Raw genomic sequence first — 27480 nt, 5'->3', positions numbered from 1 at the left:
ATGGGACATCTGATGAAGGCTTCTGATTGGACTGTTAGAAGGGAGATGATCTGATATCCAGAGTTCTGGTGATACAGGGCTGGAGGTGGATCACTCTGCGATCACGGTACTGAACTGACAGCTGAATGACAGGAGGGAGAGAGAACATTTTAAAGTTTGACAGCTTACAGGCTCAAGGCGAGAGTGTCAGTTAGTGATTGGAGGGAAAGAAAGAAGGAGCTGGTCGAGCCTATAGAGATACCGTGAACTGTGCATGAGACTTCACCAAGAAAAGACTTCCTGCCTGAACTTTTTCTTAGCACCGTTAGACAAAATCATTTTTACGTCTACCATGTACTCTCCTCAGTTACACAGTCTTTTCTATCAGAGCAGTGAATTTCCCTGTTGGAACAGTTGGAGCAAAACTCATAGCAGCAGTTTGTGGCTGATAGGATAAATGACATTCCCCCCAAGGTCATTGAGCTGGGCACAAAGCGATGCTCTTGTCTGTAAGAGAAATTCTCACTGTTTTCATTCAACATGACACCGAAGACTTAGCACCACATTAAAGCATTACTGTGCAGCAGGGAGCGTCCTGTGTGGCTCCCTGCAAGAAAACACTGGGCCTCTAATGACAGAGAGGGGCTTTCTAGTGTTACTGTGTGACTTGGCTCTTAGCAGGCTAAGACTGAGAGAAAGGGACACTGATACATCAGAGGAATATCCTGAGTAAACACATAAATTCATGTCACAATCCTTTTACCAGACACAATGGAGGTTTGTGTGAGATATTCTATGAAGAGAACAGTTCTTAAAGCTGTTCCAGGCTGTGGGATGTGTAACTTTGTGCGGCATTTAGCAGAGAAGCATAAGGGATAAAGTAACATGTTATTTTAAGAATAATGTAGAAAGTTGTCTTGTTTACACCCTGGGTCCAAAAATCTGCTGAAATGCAAAAAGCGGTCCCTTTGAGCGCAGCGTTTAAATTATTAAAGTATTACATTTTTAAATTATTCATTTGAATGCCATTACTTTGGTCAAACATTCTTCACATCTCCCGATGAATAACGACATTAAAGCTGGCACTTGACCTCAGGTCACCTACTGTACATCAACACTGCATCATTTCTGAAAGACACATTTGTAGTTTTCTTATCAGACTGAAATTTTTTAAGTTGAATAAAGGTAAGTTGCCTTCATAGAAGCTGTATGAACTAAGACGAATCCAGTAAACATCTAACTTCAGTTTGCAAGTCTTGGGCTGAGTGCTTTTGAAGGTCTGCTGGGGTTTGATGTACTTTGCACATGTGATGATGCCGCATTGAGAAAACCTGAAATGTATCTGTGTAAGATACCACAGTGACGAATGTGAAAAAAACTCCCAATGAAACTGATGTAACAAAAATAAGATTCTATTTGGCACTTAGACCCCTTGTGATGTCATAGAAGGGTGTGTGTTGCTGCATAGTATAGGAAACCCTGTAGGTTCTAGTCACCAGTGGCGGTTGATGGGACCTAGAGATTGTTGAGGATCTGAATGGGATTAGATGACTCAGCAGAACAGATTTAAAGTATGAGGGCAATGTCATTATTGTTTCATTGAGATCAAGGCACAATCTGATTGGATCACCGTAAACATCTAACAATCAGTGTCCCAGTGGAGTGTGCATATAGTAGTGATGTAGATAAGAGTCTGTGGTCGGGGTTACTGTCTCCTTTTCACCCCCTGCCGTCATGCCAATGTGTCCTAGAATGGGAGTTAACCCCACACCCCCTTGAGTGGAGTGTCAGTCTTGCCCTTTACCACCTTCCTCTACACCTGCCATCAAATATAAATACATAAACCAACCCTTTAATGGGTCATAAACATCATGGTCTTTAGCTCAGTTACAGATTGTTTTAATAAACATTTACACGTGTTTAATTGATGTAATAAAATATAACTTAAAAAGAAGATAAAATAATGAAGCATTGTCAGGAACAACAACACAACACACATGCCTATAGAATGAATATATGATGTTTATCAGTTTTTAAAGTCTAATTATACAGTGGTATTGTTAATGTATTATTATGATGCTAGTCTGCATCCCTCATATGAATGTCAAGTTTCATAATTTAGTCAATTAATAAAAAATCACGTTTCGTTAAAACCTTAACAGGTTAAAGATATTGAATATTTAAGACTGCACAGGTTAAATTTGTTAGTTCCCTTGTGTCATAATCAGCCAATAATGGATTTAAGCAAATGTTAGCGTGCTAAGAAACTTTCAGACCTGTGTTAAAACTTCAGAAAGAGCTGCGCTAGTGGGGGTGCACTTTAAAAACAGATTATTTTAGTTTATAAGGTTTGTGCCTTTATGATAATATTAAGTGACTTGTCTGTTGTGTGTGTGTGTATGTGTGTGTGTTGGAGAGGGAACAATTTGCGCTCCCACGTCCTCTCAGGTGCTCCTGAATGTCACATCCTATCTGCAGCCTGTCCCCGAGGCACAAATGGACACTCCATCCACTTGTCAGGCGATTAATCTCCGCTCCAACCCCCCCTCTCCCTTATCTCCTCTTCATCTCATATTAACTGTGGACACACAGCTTCGTCAGCCCTTCACGGGGGCCAGCGCACATGCACACACTTATCCTTATAAGACACTCTCCCGTTCCCAGTCTCCTCCCAGTGAAGATCAATGAAGAGGATCGATCCTATTCAGCACATTCATATAAAGCTGGGAGGCGGGGGGTTCCTTTTTATATTAGTGTCATAGGGAGTCTTCTGAAAGATGAAGTTATGAGACAGAGGAATGGAAACAGTTTAGAGAAAGAGGAGAAGTCAGATTAAATCTCTGCTGATTCTGTGTGTGTGTGTGTGAGAACTCTCTGGTGGCTCGGAGGTGTTGCAGGAAGCCACATTACAGTGCTAATGGGCTCCTAAAGGCAGAACATGTTGAGGCTGATGCTTTAGTGGGACCGCTGGCCTCTGAGCGCTGGTTGGCGATGGGAGGCAGAGGACAGCAGGCGGCAGGATGAGACGGCAGTTGCGTGCAGATGGCAGACCCGTCCACGCACAGAGAGAGGCCATCCAAGCAATAAGGCTAACACGTCACCGCTGCTCATTGGTGGAGCGGCGAGCTTCACCTCTTGTCCTCCATAAAAGCGAGGCATTGGGTTGTAAAGTGCTGGGGTTATTTCTGTCAAGGGCTGGTGCTGAGCATTAAACCGCCTCTCTCTTCCTGGCACAGCAGAAGAGAGGTAACTCCATGTTACACTGACACATTTAGCCGTTCTGTCCCAGCTTAGAAAAAGCAAAGTGCGTTTAATGAGACATGCCTCGCCGTCTCCGTCTTGTAACTCCCAATTGAGGAGACAATGAAATTTCATTGGCCCGTACAGTGTAATCCCTTACTTCCTTAATGTAATTGGAAATCAAAGAGTCCCCCTCAGACTTTCTTATTATTACCTAGAGCTGGCTTTTTTTGTGTCTGTGTCCATCAGGCTCCGCTTTCAGGACCATATATTGTGGGAAACCAATAAAGTTTCTTTATGACAGGCCCAGGTAGTCTTATATGTGTATCAGCGCCCGAGGCCTTCAGTTTTATCAGCAGGGTAACACTTGTATGGTTATATTAAAGGCTGCTCCAGGCCACTTTATTATGGCATTAAATGGGGGTTGTGGGTCAAGTCCGCAAGTTATTAATTATGGTTGTGTTGTAAAAAGTTGCGTCTTTGTGCCTCAGTACACCTCAGGTCACAATATCCTGAGTGGATTATCCTCAAATCGAGTTTCCGAACCGCAGCGGGGAGAAAGACAAAGATTAAAACAAATCCACCGTCTGCCAAACAAAACGCAATTTTCAATTATTTCGACCCTTGCACTTTTCCTCCAGCTGCTGCAGTGGCTCCAACAGTTGTTCACCCTAATTACGATCTATTTAGGAAGGACTCGCTGAAAGCACCAGGGCTGTTAGCGGCTCATTTTCGTCTAAGTAGTAGAACTTGTAAAACCTGACGGTGATTATGAGTTTGTTTCATCCGAACACACACACACAGGCGCACAAACGCACACACACACTAGTGCAAGCTGATTAATTGTGACACCATTAAACCACAATGTTTTTTGTTTAGTGTAAAAAAAAAAGCTGTGTACAGCTCTGCTAGCCTTTATTGGTCTCTTGGTTGTTTTTAAATGGCACAGGCAAAATGTGGTGTAAATCTGTTACTGCTTGCAGATAATGAATTGAATGAAGAATGGACAGAATACACACATTGGAAACATTAAGATTTAAAACCAAGTACAGCAAAGCAAAAAAAACTAAATCAATGCCAATTTTCTTTATCAAACTCAACTAGACTGACCACATTGCAATTATAATGTGTCTTTCTCTGTTTGGTGGAAGCGCACCATATAGAATGGAGCGTAACTGTGCCCCTCTCCACCTCCACTCCCCCTATATGATGTACCTTTAATGTGTCACAGAGAGTTGAGAGCATCAGGGAGGGAGGTAGGCTGCACACTGAGAGCCCACGAGGCACGCCAAGATCAAGCAGCGTGCGGAAAGGCGACATTCCTCTGCATACATGAATATCATTCCTGTGGGAAGGAGCGAAGAACAAAGACCACAGGAGTTAATGGATTTTCTGTATCTTCAATTACAAGGCTTCTCTGTCCTCTTTCCATGTTGAACAAGAAATGCAAGTATTGTTATTGTGAGTATCGAAATGCAAAATTGGAAATAAGCTAGTTCTGCTAAAGGGCCGCTTTCTGAAGGAGTGATACGATCAAAATGTTTCAAATAATTTTTGCGCTATAAAAGCTGTTGGAAATATTACAATGGACAGGTTTTCGTCTGGCAACATCCTCACTTGTTCACGCCTGTTGCTGATGGGAACAGACCAGTACGCCCATGCTAGCGGTGAGCTGTCATGCAATGTAGAGGAGAACATTTTCCAGAACGCTCACTCGTTCCTTCACAAAGTATCGTCAACGACATGTTCATCGTCACACGGTTCAGTTAACGGTCCCGGTTTTGGAGTTTTAAACTGAGGTCGCCTGACATGTGAGTGGCGGCCTATGGTGCGAAGGAAGCGTCCATAGCAGCCACCATAACAATACTAGAGATCCGATAAAAGTCTTTGCAAAAACTAACAAACTAAAGATCATACACACCATCTGAAAGAAGATTATGAAAATAAAAAGCACATTTTCCCCTTAAAATGTAATCAAAAACACATTTAAATGATGACAATATTTAATTCCCATACAGAATAAAATGAACGTCCCCCATCTTCTTTTTTTTTTCACGGATAGAGATATAGGTCATGTGGGACACGTGACCTATTCGTATGACATCCATTTCATATGAATTCTAGTACATTACTTTTCGTAGCATTTCTTACAAAACCTGGATGAGAACAGCATGCAGTGTCATGTGCAGAGAGTTGGGAGAAGTCAAATTATTCTATGGAGACACATAGGGGCGTGGATGGATGGATGGATATTTGGAATAATAATAATAAAATTACACATCCCAACTATTATATCTCTATCTACTTTGAATTGTCTCAGTTTAAGCATGACATATAGTCACTCTCATAATATGAGGTCTGATGGTAAAATAGGTAAATACGGTTCCACTTTCATGGCGAGTTGTGGATTCATCTCCAGATCGGTAATCTGCGTATTCTATCAGGAAATAACAAGGGAACAGGATCCTTAGGCCATGAAACTGATTATATAAAGGGATCTTTTTTAAATCCTCTGTTATGTTGTAAAGGCAAAGTTATGATTGTGTTGCTGCCCAATAACTTTGTCACAGAACAGTACAAAGAGTTATTCAAATTTAATTTAATTTCGGCTTAACCTCTTCTAATTCTTTGACACACTAAATCTTTTTGACCTTGTCTGCAGAGAACTCCCACTGTTTCCCGCTTCTCTGTCCGCTGTTTCCTGCCTGTTAATGAAGCTCACATTAGTTTCAATTCTAGCAGCCATTTGCCATCGGGCTGCTCTGGCTCTCAGGAGGCTCTCAGGTGTACTGTCAAGCCCTTAGAGTGGTTGATAAGTTCACTGACCATTGAGAGGCAAATGTAAATACTGAGAAATGCTGACTGAATAATGATGTATGAAACGTCAACTTAATTAAATTAAACCCATAATCTTTTTTTTTTGCAGTAAATCACTTTCCTGAAGGAGCTGTCCTTATTCTGCACGTGTTCTTTCCTTGTTTAACTGTTATGGCCAAGGTGCCCTTGTGCAAGGCACTTAGCTGCCACCAGTCCTCATTGTGCTGATCTGTAATAAGATGTGTTTACACTAGGCAATGGTGGAGGAACACACACGTCTAGCCAACCCGACAAATAAAGGTCAAAAGAATAATCATCGTCATTGCCACCACCATCACGACACTTCAATATTTCCCAGCTCCCCTCTCTGCCAAACACCCAGAACAAGCTAATTAAATCTTCTGTTAGGCATGGAAATCGCTCTGCTTTCATCCCACCTCCATTCATGTCACTCACATCAGGGACATGCACAATGACACGTGTTTTAGGGCTGTAATTCCCTCGCGTATGTTAGACATTTCTCTCTGATCGCCCCCGCCCGCATGCTAATCGCTAACGTGGCACTGTTTTCTGACTGTGTTAGTGTGCTGGGCTCGTCCAAGAATGACGCATTAAAAACATTTGTTGTGGAGAATGTGTTAAGAGAGTCAGTGCATTCGAACAGCACCACTAAGACACACAGGGTTGTGGGAAACACACCTAAATGCCCACAGCAACACACACTCTGAGGTCTTACATACTTTGAGACTTAGCTGCCACTTGTCCAGGAATGTTCACACACCAAGTAGTCTCAGCAAGAGCAGAGACAGTTTAGTGAATTGATTAGAGTCAAAACACTGACTCCGTAAAAATTACTTACTTACGACTGGAGAATTAAATATGCTACCTGCCTGTACCAATTTACCAGTATGAATTTATAATGGGCGCTTTCACACCTATCTTGTTTGGTGGGTCCCTCTGACCTTTCAGTTTAGTGCGAACCAAGGTGTGAATGGTGCCAATGGACAAAGGTCAATAACAACGGAAAAAAATGAAGTCCGACCAAAGGAGGTGGTCTCAGTCTGGATCAAGCTGAACCATGAGTTCAGTTTGTTTGCGGTGGGAGAACATTATTTTGGGATGTTTTGGAGTTTAAGATCAATTGCAGGAAGTTGAGAAAGCAGTAAACAATAGGAGAAGTAGAAGCGGCTCCCAGACTTCTTTGTAGTCTTTGCATCTGACAAAAGCGATATCTTCTGGTCCTGCTCCTGGAGTTGGTGATAGTTGCTGGTGGATGAACCCAAATCACCTTTATCGCTTGAACCATGTTAAGATTTTTTAAAAAGCCCAACAAATCTTCAACGATTCTAATCACCCACTGTTTTGGGACTTTTTTGTTACTTCCCTCTGGCCGTCGAGTGAATCTGTCAAGAATCAGTACCAACAGATTTAAAAAGTCATGTATCCCTGCTGCCATCAGCCTGTTGAATGTGTCACTGTCTCGCTACTGTCGGCTGCACACAGAATCACCCCTCAGGGACTAGAACGATACCTTGAACCTACCTGCTGAAAACATGCTGACATCAGACTGGTGCTCGTCTACAAACCAATCAGTCAACTATAGTTAGACGCAGCCCACGTGACTGGTGACAGGACCTACGTACATTATGCAAAAGTCATTAGCATGCTCACTATATTGCAATGTGAAGCCAAAACTAACCGGACATGAACCTAGGTTCGGACTTTCAGTTGTAAAAACGCTCTAATACAAGCCGAAGATTTGTGAATGAATCTATCATTTGTGTGTGTGTGTGTGTGTCTGTGTAAAAGTCCTTCCTCTGCCTTGGTCGTGCTCCTCTGTGTGTGATTAAGTGAAGATGTAATGAAAAGGGACAGTGTCCTGTTGTGTGGCTATGGACTGCTGTTTTCCAGCTGAGAGAGCCATTAACCTGTTTGCATGGTTGACTGTGAGATTATACAATCCGACCGATCCAGTTGTCGAAAGATGGCAGCGCACAAGGTCACAGTTGCTCTTGGCTCTCTGACACTGTGAATTTCATTGTACAGTTTTCTCTTGTACAACGACAATAATAATTCTATTCTATTCTATTCTATTCAAAACACAGACTTGGCTTTGGAGAGCCATCAAAGCTTTTTAAAAGAAGGACCAATATGTACGATTTATCTATGGCGATGTGACAATACAAGCACCTGTTGAAGTATTGTCAGTCAGTGGTCTACTTTCAGTGAATAAATGGAGCTGAAATTAAATGAATTTCTCTGTGTGTGTGTGTTTTGTTCCTAGACCAGTGCGGTGCTGTGTTCAGGCGGCTGTGCTCTGCTGGCTGTCAGCTCCCTGTTGGCCATCATCACCATCTTCCTGCCCAGTGGAGGATGTGAGAGGAGGATCTGCACCCTGGCTGGTTACATGCAGATGGCTGCAGGTTGGTACAAACGTGAATACACACAAAGACACAGCAGCTTGCACACACTCCTGCTGGATACACATGAAGATAGACTTCCGTCTCAACGGCAAATAACATTAATATTAATGTGTAAGACAATCCTTTACTGTGGTTATGACCACTGTGCCACAAGCACTGATAGGAGCTAACTTTGTCAGCCATCAGTCAAAGAAGAAAAATAAAGAAGACGCTTGAATTGTACGGTCGCTGCTAAGCAACCAGAGTCTGCGTGGCATTCGTAGGGGTGAACTGGTAGAGGGAAGGCGAAGATAGATTTACAGCCTGCAGTAAAAAGACAATTACGCCTCCTTAACACAGGTCATTGGTTCAGGGCTACATGTGGCTTATCAGACCGCCGCTTTCACTCCAACAGAGAAGCAGTCTCGTAAACAAAGTGCGGGCTTGTCAGCGCCTGGGCTTTAAAAAGCCATAATACAGCACAGCTCATGTCACCGCTCAGTATCGGCCTTCACGCTCTCGCCTTGTGCATCAGACCATTTCAATGGCAGTTAATGGTACAAATGGGAAGCATTTCTCGGTAGTTACAGCAACATATTAACATGTGTTGGACCTTCACATATACGGATGTGATACCACAAAAAGTTTGCTGTTTTGTGCTGTTTCTGAATATTTTCACTGAGATTAAATAGTATTATACAACATTGTACAATTTATTTATTTTAGTGAGCAGCGAGCCTCTTGCAATACAAATAAATCAAGATATATCATTTTCAAAATGAGCCATTCCCACCAGCCTTATCTCTGTGTTCTAGAGCTTAGTAGTAAAGATTAGCAAATATGAGCATCCTAACACGTACACCAAATTAAGTTGGTAATGTTATCGATGCAAAACACAAGCATGTTAGAGTTGTCACCGTGAGCTATATGCTGTATATAAAGATGGACGACATGGTAGCTCCTCAAAAGTTAAGCCAAAGTGTCTTGATCGCCACCTGGTGGGTGGCTGCACTATTTGTCATTGACACTGCCTCCCCTGTTCACGTCTGATACATTTTTCTCAAAGGTGGTATCTATCATGTAGGTAGTTCTTATCACACTGACATTTCTCTAAGTCCCATCTTTTATTTATATTGAAACATGAGTCGAAACATCATGATTGACAGGTGAGACCTTACTCTCGAATTGCCAAGCGCATGAATTGGCGGGATTTCGTGTGTTTCCAGCTCAAAATAACTTCTTTGGCACAAATTGGCAGCGTTCTTATCCGGCATACTTAAGAAGTTGAGATTTGTATACAGTCAATGTTGTGAGCATGTTTGCATGCTGATAATAGAAATTGGCTTTAGACTTTCCTTGTTTCTCTATATTTCTTGTTACCGTTGAAGCCATTAAGTCCTGAGCCACTTCATCCACCAACCCTTAATCATTATTTTTTACCCCCCTCCACATTTATTTGGCGTCGGCAGCATTTACCTAACCTCCAAACCCCTGAGAATATTGAGTAGCTAATTTAAATCCCTGCATGTGGCATTTAACTAAGCTTAATTAAAGGGCTGAATTCATTGTGAGGGTTAAATCTTTATCGGCATTGGCTGAAACTTTCACAGGGCATGGTTAGTGTTGTGTTTCAAGTGGTTCTTACTGCTCACAGCCAGACTCTCACACGTCTCTGTCTGACCGCGAAATCAGATCCACGTTGCTTTGAGAAGATGAGAAGGAGTTTGTGGTAAAGTAGAGTCTCTTTTGCGTGTGTGTGTGTGTGTGTGTGTGTGTGTGTGTGTGTGTGTGTGTGTGTAAAATCCTGCTCAGTGTGTCTTTTGTTGCGACAGACTTTGCTAAATAAAAATGTGAAGTGAGGAGCCGGACCTTTGTTCCATTTTCAGGTCGACTTTGTCTAGATAGACAGCGGTTTCTCAGAGAGCACCCAAAGCCCTGAGGAGGGCAGATCAGAAGAGTGTTTGTTTTCCCAGCATCGTAAGTATGTCTGTGTGTGTGACAGTGTGAGTGTGTGTGTCTGTGTTAGTGACGGTGTGTGTGTGTGTGGAGAGGGTGCTATCAAAGAGAACTGATCAAATGAAACAAGCAGATTAAGAACAGTACTTTTCTTTGTGGTGTGCATATTAGCGGTGCTGTTTTTGAAGATGTGTGTTTTCCAGCAGATTTGGAGAAATGAACTGCTGATAACACAACTTGTCAACTTTCCCTTTGCAGGTAGAAATGATTGCTGTCTTGATCTTTATGTTCTTTGGAGTACCTCTGACAGGCGGAGGAGAAGTGTGTGTGTGTGTGTGTGTGTGTGTGTGTGTGTGTGTGTGTGTGTGTGTGTGTGTGTGTGTGTGTGTGTGTGTGTGTGTGTGTGTGTGTGTGTGTGTGTGTGTGTGTGTGTGTGTGTATGTGTGGTATTCTACTTATGAGCAGAAAATCATTGAGAAGACTATAGTATTTTGCTGATCATTATTCTGTCAAGGCTTTGAATTATGTTTTTATGAGAATAACCTGAGAACATGTGCAGGCAAGAAAAAAGGTTGTGGGGTTCACCTTGAACCGTTTCTTGCTTAATTTTTAGTTTTTCCTTTTGAAACAGTGAAGTTGACTTAATGTGAGTGTCTGTCATTCAAAAGTGTGTAAACTTTGATGGACAGAATGCCACGACTGGGATGTCACAGGTTTATAAGGAAGGATGTTTATATGCATTTGTAAAATGATTAAAGCAAACCTGATTTCAGATTAGATAGAATGAAATCCACTGCTTTTGTTATTTCTATAATGCGCATATAACCACGAATTACATTTTGTATATTAATAAGTACTGGTTTTGGGTTAAAAGATACACTCTTATTTAGTTAGACATACATGTTATTCATAGTCAGGCATGGGGTTGATTTGGTTTATAACATATTAACATATACTGCATGTGAGTTTGTAGAAGCTGTAGACGATGTGAATCTTTATTCATATGCAGATAGCTGCCAATTCAGCTCAGTCAAAATGTCGTCTGGACTCCGGTAAAAAAGTATTGATGTTTGTGTTCGGAGAGACGTTTGACTTGTGTGGACTCGTCTGACTCTAAACACTGTAGGAAGACAGGGTCTTGACCTGGATATCCGACAGCTGGTTCTATATCGCCACCGGACGTGTATGACTTATACATTCAGAATTCTTAGAATAGCAATTTTCGCCCGAAAATGTTTTTTCACAAAATTATTTTTATGCTGGTATTATTTTATAGCCATTATTTCCTAATGTTTATTTCTACAGCCATTACATTTACTTTATAATGATAAGTCCAATTTAAATTTAAGCCTTTCTGACATAAACAGACACCTACGTTAGACATTATTCAGACTGACTGATATAAGCACAAAGCCTACACTCACTAAGCTGCATGACAGCATTAACTACAGCCTGAAACATTAAACTGTGTCTCCTTCAAAACAGATGTTTTATTTATTCAGGGTAAAACATCTGCTCCATAACTGTTACTATTACACAGCTGGATTGTTGCAGGAACAATCCATTTTCTTCTTGTTCTTTTAGAAACACGCAGCTGTACGACCTTGTGTTTGCGAGTCTTTCTGTTTTGCTTGATAAAACACAGACAGCCGAGCGCCGGGACGACCTGCTCAACTCTTTCCTCTCCCGATGGTCTCGTGGATGGAGTCCAGAATTAGATGTAAACTTGCCAACCTTCCACTGGCTCAGCTCGGTGCTCCATCCAGCACGTTATAGCTGCAGCGCCGCCGAGCACGCCCGCTTTCAATGTTTTCCCGTCAGAGAGAGAGAGGCAGGACACTTGTGTGTGCTTAGGCTTGGAGCTTTTCTTCTATCATGCATATTTCATCAGCCCGTTCTTAGTGGTCAGAATCCATTGGATCGGATGGCTGTTTTGTTTGGGGCGGTGTGTGCGTGGAAAGGGTGAACAGAGAAAAACATGCACATAGATAAACGATCTTAATTTAACATTTTATCTTATATATGTAATGTTCTCGCTGCCCAGTCCTGCGTAACTTTAGCTTTTATTATAGCGGGTAATTCCAGTTCAGTTCACTCAGACTCATCCCTCGACAGAAGCAGCTGAAAACCATGTTGGGGTTTCACTGTGCAACAACGCTCACTGTGCAGTTATCTGTTCAGGACTGAACACCTGTCACACTCCGCTGAGTGTACAAGCACTCGCTGCACATACAAGCTTCATCTCAGCTGTTTTCCTGCAGGAGTATAACCATAAAAACATACAGAGATCATTTAAATTGTGTGCTTACATAAATATATGCATGCATTAATTATGTGTCGTTTTTCGTTTTTTTGTATTGATTTGACCGCAGTGGTATTTCAGTTTAAATTTATATCTTTTATTCTTAAAAAGGTGCTTCAGGGGGTTGGAGACATGAAAGGGATTCGCCTGAAGCTGTGTGCTTTGCTTTTCTGCTCTTCGAAGGAATATGAACCACAGTTTCACCGTTTTTTTTTTCTTACCCTCACTGTCACAGATGTTTGTGCTGTTGCCCTGTCTGGAGCAAATTCATGTTGGACATCAATATATATTTGAAAACCTTAGCACGCTAACTTTGGCTAATTGGAAATAAAATAAGATGATGAACATGTTGAAAAGACAAAACATTTTAGCCTTGTCCCAGTAAGCCCCCAGCAGCTTTCAGGATTAGCATTGTTTGTGCAGCCGTACATTGCTGCTAGTACGGCTGCAGACAATGTTAAGAGGTGAAACCATCCAGTATTTTACAGACAGTTGTCTTGGGAAAAAACTAATAATTTGTGCAGCAGAAATAAATGTAAATAAATTTTTTAAGGTTGGTAATCATCTAGCAACCAACTCTTTATTTGTGACCCTTGGCAGGCCCTGATTCAGAATTTTCAGTTTTATTGAGTTGGAGAAATATCTGATATATATATTTGTTTTGAGCACAAACAACCTTGTAACAACCAGTCCGTTCTTCTGAAATGTGCTGATTTTTAGTTTTTAGCCTGGCTGCTCTTGACAATGAGGAAACAAAGTTTTGTACTATCAGCCAAATGAATCGATTCTGCAAAACGACTGTTATCAATTGCTGGTTGGACCAACTTTTGGCTGAATAAGGTTTTTAATTTGCAGCAGAACTCCTTCGAATCCATTTCCCGAGTGCATATTTCCCTTTGAAGACTCCCCCTGTGCAACCTTCTGAAACTGTGCCCTCTTATCCGCATCCTCATCATAGAGAGTCCCTCCGTGTTTTTCCCCCTGACTCACGCTGCTCGGGAGAGGAGAGGGATTTTGTGTTACTGTGTATGTGTGCTCCCTCGCCTATGCACCCACTCTCACATCCAGTTTCGCTGTGCTGATGCCAAGGAAGCTCGGCCTGCTGTGTCAGCTTTCCCTCGGGCAAAGCTGTTATGCAGATGTACTCCGAAGCCCGGTGATGAAAATAGGAAGTTGCTTTGATCAAAGCACCTGCTGTTTTTTTCAGTGCTGCTGTCGCTGTCGGAGCCCATATGGTCGCCCGTGCCAGCTGTCAATCATCTCTCCGATACAGATGAATACATTCCCCATATCAAGACGGATTAGAGCAGAAGACTGTATTAGTACAACGTGTCCTTCTAACAATTAAATTAAACTTTTTTTACGCAGATCTTACTGTCATTACTGCGTGCGGAGGGATGATTGGACCATCATTCGTGTCTTCATTAGTATTCTGAGAGAGAGAGAGAGAGAGAAAGAGAAAAGTCTCAAACTGAGCAGGAGAACTTTTCTTAGAGCGCAAACATCACTGTAACATTGTTTGATTATCTCTTCCATCTTTGAACTCCTTCCAGCTGCCTCCAGGCACACCATGTAGCCGTTCCTGTGTAGTTCTCCACTTTTCTCTGTAGCGAATCAATGCTCCTCTCTCTGACCCCGTCTCTCCTCCACTTCCATCGTGCTTTTCTCTTAACTCATCCGAGCGGAGCATTCCCCATAAGAACATCTTCATCACAATCGGGGCCTCAACTCCGTTCGTGCTTGTTTTCTGTCGATCACTGATATTTCAGTCTGTTTCATCATGTGTGGGTCGACCCGAGGCCTTCGCACAACATTAAAGTACATTTTTTTGCAGGGAGAACTTGTTCACCGCCGAATCACTGATCTCATGAAGAAATTAAGGGCAGAAAAGTAAATCTAGCTACTCCACACCAGTTCCAGCTATGTAGTGTGTGTCTGTTTGTGTGTGCACGTCTGCTGACAGAACGTGACCCAGTTTAGATGCAGTGTGATGATGACATCGTGACCCCAACCTGTGACTCACAGCATGCTGACAATACACATTAATCATTGATGTGCGTCTGGTCCGTCAGAGTGTTGGTGCACGTATGTATATGTGTCACTTATTGTCCAGCACAGCTGCATTTTACTCTTGCTGTTGACAGTTATACGATCGGTCACCTCTCATCATCACAGCCTCCTGCACACACACAGGTTCACGCAGGACATTGCATTCACTTGATTCATTGTGGAAAGCCTAACATTAACCTTAACCACCATCAATTCATACCTAACCATAACCATAACCTCACAACAATTCACATCTTACCCAAAACCTTGACAAGGACCTCAGAAATGAAGATTTTTAATATTATTTATATTAATATTATTATATTAGGACCAGGCTTAATTTGGTCCACTCCCCATTAGGTTTAATGGAATCGAAACAATATATATATATGCATTTGTATTCCCCATTAATGCGCTTTTGTGAGATGTCTTGGCCAAGCATCTGAAATATTTGCATAACCCTAACCCTTAAAGCAAGTCTTGACCCTTAAACAGCCCATTGAAGGCGGGTCAGAACATACACACACACACACACACACACACACACACACACACACCGATCTGAACTTTTTGGGGGTTAGTGCTCTAGCTTTGCAAATCTCATTAGGATTAACTCTGAAATCATGAATATTTACTGGAGAGAAGTTTCACAACCACTTCATCTGCAAACTCGACAAAGCATTTACCAAGATGCGACAATTGTGGGTCATTCATTTATATGTTTTGCTGCTGTATTGCAGCATTCGTCCTTTTTTTACGATGCACCCAAATTGCCATAGTCCTAGTGTCTACTTGTGAATCAAAGCCTGTGTGTGTCGGTGTATTTGTGTATGTTAAACTTGGTCATTGGTCTAATCTGGTGTTGACTGTAATTATAAGCAGTGCAGCTCTTGGTTCTGTTCGCCCGCTGATACCCTAGCCACAAAAAACACAGTCGTTGGTCCAGCAGTCATAAGAGCCCGACTGTAATAAAGACCGAACTTTCATCCAGTCCAATTCATCTGTTTTCTTTGAATGAACTCCAGAGATCTTTTCAGATGCCTCATATCATCTTTAATGTTGCCTTTTGAAAGTGCATCTTTGCTTTGATATTTTCCTCCTCATTAAATGTGAACAAGAAAGAAAACCAATGTGATTTTTCCCTCTAATATTAATGTTCTTTACAATATTAATTAACCTCCCTTATCTTCTGTACAAGCTGGAAGCCCTTCAGAGTATCTCTGCCGCTGCGTACTCATTTGTAACACACCCGTACACACGCACATTAATTACGCCTCCGTGTCTCGTGTCACTGTAGCAAGCAACAAATGACATGTTGACGGAGAGGAGGACAGAGATGAAGGGAGGCAGATTGAACGGAGACGAGGGTGAATTGCGACACGTTATTTGTTTGCCTTTTCATATTTGTTCTGAGGACTCGCGTCTGATAGGCTGAGAAAAACAAGCGCAGTGTCCAAAACATGTCCGTCTGTTGCTTATTCCTATCCTGTCTCTTCATTCTCCTCCGTCATCCTGCCGTGAAAACACACACACACACACACACACACACACACACACACACACAGACACACACACTCAAAGAACCAGCAGCTATGCATATTACATGAGTCCTCCACCTCTGAAGGCCTCTCTGCTTTCTTTCATTTTGCATCTCACAGCAGAGATGATGAGGTTTATGCCAGACCCTGCACTTAAGGGCTGTTTCCTTTCTTACCTCCAGAAATCTGAAGCTGGTGGTTAAAACCTGTGACTCTGTGTAGTTTGCTGCAGTTAAAATTTCTGAGCATAATTTGGTAAAATGTTGTCATGAATATTAACATCTGAGACCAGGAAATTAAGGATATAATTTGCTGATGTGCTGGTAACCTTGTTTCCCAATATCTTTCATGTATTCTCCCCCCACTGAACATTGCTCTGCATGCTCTGCATTGGCTTTACAGAGGATGCTTTTGATGTTTGTTTTTTAACAACAAGTTCTTCCTTTATGTGTCTTAACTGATTTTGACATTCCCTACCACATTAAAGTGGGTGGAGCTAGAGGCTTGTTGATGGACTACTCTTAGGGTCAGTTGTTGAACTGCTGTAGCATGGAAGCTAAGTGCTAACTTGATTTTGGCCTCAGGCTCATTTTTTATCTTCAAGGTCAGACCTGCAATGATGACTTGATCTTGGTCAATGTGGCAAATGTGTAGGTCAAAGGTCACCAAAGTTGAACGTGACCATAGACTGTTTTTAAAAATAACTTTTAGTTGTGTTGCTCATTTACACAATTTGTGCTTCTGAAGAGGAATCACATGCAACAATCAGGTGTGTCACAGTTGTGTAATTGTTTGAAATTGCAGAGTGTGTGTGTGTGTTTGTGTGTGTGTGTGTGTTTGTGAGTGAGTGTGTTAGTGTGTGTGTGCGTGTGTGTGTGTGCGCGTGTGTGTGTGTGTAAACATGTGCATATGAATTCCAGGAATTCCCAGTCGTTCCTGTTTGATGACACCACCAGTCAGAATGACTCATTGTTGAGTCTGTTGCTGTTGGATTACAGCTGTTCCAGTCCTGCACACTGGGTCCTCAGCTGTGAACACACACACACATACACACACACACACACACACACACACACACACACACACACACACAAAACATCCTCACACACACACACACTGTGATTATATGTGCACATGTGTTTAGGTGCACCTTCCTCCCTGTTTCTTTTCTCTTTTGTCGTTTTATCCTCGTCCCTCTCATGCAGTGATTGATCCTCTGCTCAGAGGCTTTTCTTGAGTGTGTGCTGATGAGTGAGAGCCTCTCGTTGTGTTTCTGTTTGTGCCATCTGCGTTGATGGGAATTTGTTTTTCGAGGCAATATGAAGAGTTGAGAGCGCCGCTACCTGTCACACACAGACACACTATGATTGATTAGGCTGTGTTGCTCAATTGCTATTGCTTTGTGTTTATGACTTCCTCATTTGCATTAGTTAAATGATGGGGCTGCAGCCTCCGGTTGGACCGGCTGGTTGTTTGGTCAGTGTGCCTTCGCGTGACCAGTTCTCAACAATATTAATATGGAGAAAAGCACTTCATTAATATCCTGGATTAATTCACTTCACACTACAGAACCAAAGGTCAAATATTGAGTTAAGATGAGTTTGCATATCTCAGCCGAGCAACTATCATGGCTCATTATCGAAAAACAACAGAACTTTTCTGTGTTTAGTTCCTTTGTCAACTTTGTGTTTTAAGCTCAATACTCAGTGTAAATGATTCTAATAATTGAGCTGAATGATTTGATGGTCTGATACCATCCTTTTTTGTTTAATTACAACTCACTTGAATCAATAAGGCTACAGTGTAGGGTGCACCGGGGCTGGTTTATTCAAACTAGAGACAACATGTAGATTTCTTTCCCAGCGACTAATGGATTAGTTGGAGAGTAAGTGCTATTTCAGTTTGTCTTTGGTCCACTACAAACCAAATGAGATAGTTCCAGGAGAGATAGACTGAATTTTTTCAAGGTAACAATACTTTCATTTCAGATGCACCTGCATCATATCTGCTTTACTTGTGGTTTTACCCGTCACTGCTGTAACTTCCGGGTCAAACAACGTACGAGGAAGGAATTAAATGATCAAATGATTTGGTTAAGACAATAATTCCCATGATCCCATGCTGCTTCGCTACATCATCAAACTATGTGTTTTGTGATTGTTTTGATTAAGAGACCCACAGTGACCAAAGTTATATAATATACATTTAAGCCATGAGAAAATTAAGTTCTAAATTATATGATTAACTCTATGATAGAAGAAGGAATAGGCTCATTAGGTTTCTTACTAAGGGTTAGAGGAAATGATTGTTATCACTCTATCAAATGACTGAAAAGTTGTCAGAGTTAAAATCTGTAAAAAAAATATATAATTAAATACAAAGTAAATCATTTTTCCTCCAGATTTCTGAATGGAATCCATCTTATCCTGTATCCCACGACAAGCAATCAAAAATGTTTATATTCCTAAGTGTGGAAGTATTCCATAAAGTGACAGAATAGTTAGAAACTCTAAAAAAAAGAAGCTCGACAGCAAAAGGATAAGCAATCATAACTTAAATGCAGCAATTTTCTGGCAGTTGTGTGTGTGACGCTGATAAAATGTACACATAAGAAGGTGGGAAAATAACACAGATGTTTTTCGAATAGCAGGGACTATTTTCCCTGCCTGAACGCTTGCTGATCCTGCAGCTCTGCAGGAGATGAAAAGGGGAAGAACAGCGGTGATCCAGCACATGTCTGAGCTTTCAAGTGTCTGCAGCAAAGGCAGAGGGAATATTTTCTCACGAGGAGATCAGGAGCTACAGCGCGGCTGGGGACGGAGACAGCTGGATGGGGGCAGATATGGGACACATTCAGTGAGGCTGTTGGAAGAGCAAGGGGCCGCAGTGGTCTGTACAAGATCAGCAGCAGAAGCAGGTGGAAGGGCATCACACTAGCTTTCACTGTTGATTTGACGCTGAGGTTGCCATCTCAAATATTTTTTTGTGTGTTTATCTTATATCTTGTCCTCGGGAGTTTGGCACAATCATGAACTTATTGATCCACATGTCCCATGACTCATGTTAGAGTTCTTCTAGGGCTCGCGAATTTGTGTCTGAACCCGAAAAGACCTTGGAATGTTCTACCTGAACCAGACCCATTTGAATTTGTCTGGAGACTCAGGCCCAGTCGACACCATGTTCACATCTGATTTCCTCTTATGGGTTAACGTTCATTCACATGGCATCAAAACCCAACTTTCTGTCTTACTTAATATATCATATCTTAGAGCCTACACACACAGGCACACATGCACACATTCACTCACTCCATTATAAACTGTTTATTGGTTTCACTGATCATTTTGTAATGAAATCAGTCCTTGTTTTCTCTCACTGAGCCAGTTGTCCCAAGGATCTTTTGCTCTAGATGTATGTTAAGAATTGTTATTTATATGCACTTTTGTATTATAGGACTGAACATTGGATTTCTATGTTGTCTGATCTAACATAGACTATGGAATTAAATGATTAATTTGTATTAAATTAGCTTATTTGATAGTAAAAGCAGCCCTACTTTTGATTTGAAAAGGACTTAGTATAATGATTGTTTAAAAATAAAAGTTCCATTTTGTATTTTGTCAAATTCTTTGTAAATGTGTATGGATGAACTGTTCTGAATTGAAGTTTAAATTCACCTGAGAAAATGTGTTTACAACACACACACACACACACACACACACACACACACACACACACACATATACACACACACACACACACACACACACAAACTAATTGATATGTCCAGCGTGCGATCATGATTGATCTGCTGATAAGACGGATGCTTGCATGGCTAGTGATCTACTCTGTTGCAGTAAAGAACTAGACTCAGTGGAGATAGAGAGGAGATGAGGGAGAGAGGATCCCACCTCTCTTGTCTTTTTGTGATCACAGTTTAAAGAGAACACCTCCCAGAAGCAGACAGACGGGGGAGCAGGGTGAGGAGCGAGCCTGAAACCAAACAGATTACAGCCCGGGTCTCCCCCACCTGCCTCTCTTGTTCATTTCGCCTCTTTCACCATGTGACTGTGGGGTCAAAATGAAGCTGCTGGGCAGGAAGTGAAGCACGAATAAGATGGGATCATCCTGATGGACACATGTGGCCTCTTTTTGCCAGTTTAATCGTTTACGTTTCGGTGTCTATGATGTAGACAGACAGGATCTCACATTATGTAGAACATTAAAGATCCATAATAAGGTATTATATATATAGATAGATATTAGGTGTGAAGCGGCAGCTTGTTGCAGGTTTAAGTATTCTTTATTGAAATATGAATGATCCTCATCTGCCGTAATCGTACATCCATTCATGGCACTGTGCTGTGATCAAGTGTTCTTTGCATGTACTGGGTGTTGTTGTGTGTGTTCATGTATGCTGATCAGCCCCCTCACCCCCCCCCCCCCCTCCACTGAAAACATGTTCCTGTGCTCATATTGACCATTAGCCTTCTACACTTCATTGAAAAGACATGTCCATGTTCCCAGATTGCAGCAATTACTGAGGTGTCAATTTTATTGATGACTCAAGTCGTAATAAAGAAATTTCCTTCAAGGAGAGTGGGTCTAATGGCACAGAGAATGATTTTTCTTTTGGGAAGAGGTGTTGGACGCCTACTTATCAGAGTTCATGTTGTCAAGACTGCACAGACTAATCTCAAAATCCATCCAACTATTTCCCCACTTATCCCTTCTCACTGACAGGCAGACACAAACAACCTCAGTAGGGGCTGATACTGTGTCAGCGGGGCTGGAACGCCACATCCAAGGATGAGATGCTCGCCATCTGCCGTGTTTACACTTTCAGACTTTTCCGACTGTATTCTTTTGACAGCCTTTGATGCATTAATGATTCCTCTTGTCTCTCGGGTCCCTCGGTTCGGTCGAACCCTGTTTACTCTGGCGTTAACTGCACTCTTTCATCGTGGCTGGAATTCCCCGGGCTCTCAACTTTGAACCAAAGCATGTCAGAGGGATGGGAAGTACGAAGAGAAAAGTGTATTTTGGAGAGAAATTGAGAAGCGCAGGCTGTCATTGTTTCCTCGTCGGACTAACACAGCTGAACAGTGCTCATCTTCAGAGGCTTCGCTGGATCACTTCTTGGGAATTTTTACTTTTTTAGAGGGACTGAAAAAAAAACGTGTGAGCTGGATTTGACCCTGTGAGTTTCCAGGATAGTGAGGGCAACATATGAAAATCTGGGAACTAAATCCTTACCAAGAAATTTCTTCACAATTGTGTTTAGGAAGGAGTGTAATATCATGTCTTAAAATGTTGAAATTCTACTCCCGTGGGAAACCTCCTAAAAACCCCCCGGCCTCCCCAAAAACAATAAAAAATTAAAATAACCCAGTTAACACCATGAAAAATTCTATACCTTTTCAGGAAAATACCTTTTCCTGCTCCAGCTTCAGGTCTTCTGCTTGCACAGATGCTGCTTCTTTGTACACCTGAAACGTCCGCTCTCGGACTTGTACTGGACTGTGATTTTTCCTTCTGCTCTTGACCAAAAGAATGGCAGGTGTAGCGATGACAAGCGAAGTTGTCCTTCCCTAGTTGTGGGTGTGTTAGATTTATAACTTTGAGTCCCGTACGAGCAGGTACTTTAACCCTGGTTCATGCACCCCACCCTCAACAGCTACACCAGCTTCCTGTCATCGTGAAGCAAAGAGCTGAGGCTGGAGAGCTGGAAATCAGAGCCCAAGCAGGTTATATTTGAGCGAGGGCGTCGAGTTTTGAGTGAGAGCATTACACAATCTTAACGTGAAATATGTAAGTCCTGCTCTCAAACAGCAAAAGAAACACCCTCTTCAATAAATATAGGTTAAAACCTTGCAGAGGATTAAGTTGGGATGTTCGGGAATGAAAGATCTTCGTTTCGGAATCCGCGATAACTGTAATAGTAAAACTTGCAGAGAAACAGTCATTATTTAGCCATTTATTGTAGGTATACATTACACAATGTACATTTTGTCAGAAAATGCAGTTGCTGGCAAGTCTAACATTTTTATCACCTCCTGTGATGAGATATGAGGTGAAGAAATGGGCTGCAAATTGCTCCTCTTTCTCTCTGTTACACAGAAGCAATTTAAAGCCGTGGAGTAAAGCTTCTCAGACAGGGGACATCTCTGCGATCCAAGTTGTCTGTTGTGAGAAGACAAATGAGAGAGACAAACGAGGGAAACTACACCAGACCGATAAAAAAAGAGAGCCTGTGTAACAATTTAGAAACCTGTGCAGCCCCGTTTCTTTCCTTGTTGCCGGAGGCAGAGCCAGTGGCATCTGTGAGATTCAGCAGGAGCAACAGGAGCGAGAGGCGTCATCAGTCCCCAGAGTGTCCCAGCACCCTCAATCTGTCACCACGCATTCACACATGCGGGGAGGCGAGCACGCACACACACATAAAACACCACACACCAAAACATCCACAGGGTTTCATCCGCTCAAATACTCTCTGCGTCTGTAACATCGTAAGACAAGTCAGCAAACTCCCCACGCTGGTTTGTGTAACATTTTATTTTTATGAAAAGTGCTTTATAAATATAGTGATTAAATGATAGAAAGCTCACTGTAGAACCCTGTAGAAGGGTTTCCCGACTGTTATGAAATCTAAAAACCTACTGAGTTATTAACAACATGTGAGAGATGAAAAGTCATTCTTGTTGTTATACAATACATTATAAATTATTTGCATCTCAAATGTTTTTGGGGTAAAATCGCCCACAAACATGGTAATTATTGTTTTCTTTTCTTTTTTTAAATTTGTATTTAATATGTGCATCTCATCTTATTATTCTTTATTTGTAAAGTGTTAAAACCGAAAATAAAATCAACGGAATCACATCCACAGAATCTGCTCTGCTACGAGCATCATTGATTCCTGAAGGGAAGGAGAAAAGTGTTTCATTATTAAAGCACATGAATAAAACAGCAATAAAAGATATCATACAAAATAAAATAGATTAAAACTAGGGCATAGACGTTATTTCCAGAAAATATAGCTCCGCAATGAATAAAATAAAATTGGCACCATGAAGGTTTTTGACAGATTTACAGATTTGATTTGAGAGTTATATGTATCTCTGCCGCAAACACAGGGGTCTTTGCGGCAGAGATACGACTTTTAATGGGAAACAGAAGTGTCGCTGAGGTCCTGATCCCTCCATCATCTCTGCCTCGCCTTTTATAGCCACGCTGTTGAACAGAGGCCAGAGGAAGTCGATGACCCTCGTGAGAGGTCACAAGGACAAAACGACACTTTGTGTGACCGAGGAGATAAGTGCAGTGGGGAAACTGTCATGATTTTCTGCCTTAAAACAGAATTACAGCCTGTCAGAATCTCTGAGAGGAACAAACCTCAGTTGACCCAAAGGCCTTCAGCGAGAGGAGAGTGATGAGTTCGGAGGCCTCGCTGAGGACCGGCCGACTGCTGCTTCGGAGAAGGACGAACAGGAAGAGAAACGACAGAGAGGCGATATCGGGGACACTAGAAACCTCACAACTTGTGATTCAAAGACTGATGTAACAAGAAAAGGATACACGTTTGCAAATATTTCCTCAAGTATACCTCCCCCTCTCATCTCCTGCGCTTTAGTCCTTTCTTTCAACTCTTCCTTTTGTTCCTTCCGCGCCCGCCATCGCCTCTTGGTCTTCCTTCCTCCCTCGTAACCCCCTTCCTGCACATCGCCCCCAGGAGTCTTTGAAAGTCTCTGAAATTGAAATGTGCCGTGTCCTGACCCACAACAAGGATCTGGAGCTCCAAAGAAGTGCAAATCCGGTGTCTTTCATTGTTTTTTCTTCGGGTCCTGTGCTCGTGTTTTCCCTGTCGTCTTTCCAGGCGCTGTGGTTGCATCATGCACAGCCCCTATGTACGTGCTACATATATAAGAGGAGTGCCATTAATCTCTCTGTCCCGTGAGAGCTGTGTTGTTTGCGTGAGTAATGAGCTCTGTACATCTGCGCCGTGTCTCTGTTGTCCTTAACTGCTGCAGCGTGACTCTATTAGAGAGATCCAGAGTAATTAGCGTCTCCTCGAGAGTGGGAATCCGAGTGTACGGCTTCACAGGACCGACGTGCTGTAGCAGTTTGAAGGGCTGCTGTGCTCAACAGGCAGCTGATCAGTGATTAATAGGAAAGACGAGAGCGTCAGAGAAATGTCTCAACATCAGCTTTTACTCCTATCATTCTTATCTGGAGGTTTCAGGTTGCTGTGCAGCGACAGAAGTGTTTCAGTGCAGGAATGGTGTTTTCCCTTTGTTCCCGTGCTTCATGCTTTGTGTGCATCTTTCCTGCATGTACCCAGGCTTGTGAGAGAAACTGCAAGGGGCTGATAAATAATGACGATCCTCCCGTCAGCCCCCCCCCCACCCGCCAGCTTTTTCATCAGTACCTCACACAGCAGCTTCTGCCTTTATTTGCAAGTCTGCGCTCAGCCAGGCGGTGACAGTTAAAGCATATAAGGTGTTTTTTTCTATCTTCATTTGAAACTGTGGTCTTTCCGTTTGCGCTCGTACAAATGTACTCTGTTCACAAGACCAATAGAAGCGGCACGAGCGCGAGGAGAAGACCTGAAGCTGGAGTGCAGGGAATCTGAACACAAACAGGGCACATTTGAGTTTGCAGGGATTCGATTATTAAAAAATCTTAACCTGAATTAAATAAGACCAAGTTCTTGTATAAAGGAAAAAAAAGAAGAAGAGCTCACAATGTTCTCAGCGGTGACCATCGATGAGTTGCTTTTTAATAAACAGTAGCTGTACATCAGTGTTTCAACCATTACTGCAATAATGTCTATTTAAGTCTGATGACGTGTCTCTGCTCAGGCGATGCTCTAGTTTGACACAGACGACCCCTGAGCTCACAACCTTTCGGATAGAGCTGAGATACACCACGTTTAGCAAACATGAATATATTATATGACTCACTAAAAAGTTAAATAGAGCACATGTGCAATCGCAGGCTGGTGAGGCGGAGCAGTAGTGCAGCAGCATGGATGCAGAGCTCAGCAGTGTTGTATGCATGGTTAAATGTGATTGGAGGATGAATGAAACATGTGACTCTAAAAGGCCTTCCATGCTTGCCTGAACTAATGCATGGCACCATTGCCTTTTTTCTGTTTTTCTTTTTCCGGGCTTTTACTGGCTCTGTACGAAGGGTCACGGCGAGAATTCTTTTGAGGATTACTGTTGAGTTCCCTTGCACCACTTCTCTTCTTGTATTCCTTCTGAGCCATGAAGAGTGCGGCTCAGGCCTGAGTTCTCTGCCTGAACCTGTTCAAGCCTGAGAGAAAATGAACCGAGCCCCACCCGAACCTGACAGCCTCTCTGTTTTTTGTGTCCGAACCTGACCCGAGCCTCATGCAGTTTATGTAGCTGCACTGAGTTTGTGCCACCCTGCCCCTGAACCACCTGACACACCTGACACACCTGACACACCTGACACACCTGACACACCTGACACACCCGCAAAAACGCAAAAGTGGTAGAGGCCAGGCCTCTACCACTTTTGCGTTTGTGCGGGTGTCCTTACTCTAACATGTAGCCCGTCTCTCCTCATCTTCTTCCACTTTTGAATTTAATTTGAACTTGGCATGAAATGTGATGATATTGTACTACTTCTTATTAGGCATTATATAATTAACATTATGCATCTTCAATGAAATGACTTCGTTACATAATGGGAACAGGAAACTATTGCGACATAACGCTAAACAAGTGGCGAGGGAACACATAATTACTGTCTACTTGTCTAGTTTCACCAGACAAGACTCATTCCTGTTCAATGTTACCTCTCGATTTATTTATTTTTAAATAAGCCATTCATACTACTCTCATGTCCTCATAGATCCACTGAGCCCTGCTGGTTAAGGTCTTAAAGAATTGGTCTGCATGACGATTTTGTTGAATGAACCATTTACTAGTTAGTGCATGTCCATGACACTGACGACTCCTGATCCCCTGTCTGATCGTCTCAGATCATATCTAGGGCCGATTGTGTGCAGCTTCCATACACTAAGCAAAAAGGTCTCTGTGTGAGTTCTCTCCTGATTAGTGGCTTGATGAAAGCTTTCAAACTATTATTGACTGTTATTAGAGTTCCATTTAAATGTACACATTTCTAAAGGAAACAATTGGATGAATCACACTTTAAATCTTTGGGGATATTTTGGAACTGTGTGTATGTGTGTACGTGTGTGTGTGTGTGTGTACGTGTGTGTTTGTGCACTGTGATAAAGACTTGATATGTGATCTCCCTCATGATCAAGGTGACTTGGATGGGTGGTAGGTTGTGTGGCAGTGGGCAGACTGCCTAGATAAAGATGTCAGGCAAACCCTGGCTCCCTGTGATACGACTGGCCTTTGCTGAGCCATGCATCACACACAAACACACACGCACACGCACACCACACACACCACACACATACACACTCACACACACACACACACACACACACACACACACACACACACACACACAGACACACACACACACACACACACACACACACACACACACACACACACTACTAGTTTAGTCTTTGCATGTGGACGATCTAGATTTACTGCCAGCCCTCTCTCGCTCTCTCTCTCTCTCTTCCTCTCTCTCTCTCTCTCTCCCCCCCGCCCCCCCCCCCCCCCCCCTCTCTCTCTGATGATCTGGATCCTGATGTCACCACCATGCCAGTGATCTGATATCTAAACCACTCCGCTGCCCTTATCAGCCTGAGGGTGTACAGTACTGTAGAGGGAATGGAAGACACGAAATAGAGAGCAACAAAACATGGAGACCTCCTCCATCAGACATGGAGGAGGGGATGGAGAGAGAAAGGACAATTGCACTTCCCCTCAGATCTGAGTTTGTAGGCAGGCGTTTGTACATAATAGCTCTCGTCTCCTGTCTCTGGGACCCCAGCTATTGCTCTCTCCAGGTGACGAGGGTTCACTACAGAGGATTAATTGACGAGGGATAATCCCTAAACTCACATATAGTCAATTTACACCCTCTCACAGCCTGTCAGCTTGCTCTCTGGGTCCAGCCCCGCTCCGAGATATTGATCAAAAAGCTTTCTTCTTGTTTATCCTACCTCAGAGCTTCACCTGGCCCTCAGTGTGTTTGTTTCCCTCACTCATGCACGTGCGATTTGTTTGTATTCTCAATT

The 27480-nt window shown here is 42.5% G+C and overlaps 1 protein-coding gene across 1 annotated transcript in view; it reads left to right on the top strand.

The window, feature by feature from the left end:
* The window catches only part of LOC128456643 (LHFPL tetraspan subfamily member 7 protein), a 104552-nt gene that overhangs the window by 23123 nt on the left and 53949 nt on the right, over window positions 1-27480 (top strand). Inside the window, exon 2 of the mRNA XM_053440898.1 lies at window positions 8321-8459. Within this exon, the coding sequence (XP_053296873.1) occupies window positions 8321-8459 (139 nt within the window). The remainder of the gene's footprint in view (window positions 1-8320; window positions 8460-27480) is intronic.

This window comes from Pleuronectes platessa, chromosome 15 (genome assembly GCF_947347685.1).
Source record: "Pleuronectes platessa chromosome 15, fPlePla1.1, whole genome shotgun sequence".
NCBI lineage: Eukaryota > Metazoa > Chordata > Actinopteri > Pleuronectiformes > Pleuronectidae > Pleuronectes > Pleuronectes platessa.
This window is presented reverse-complemented; position numbering and strand designations above follow the sequence as displayed.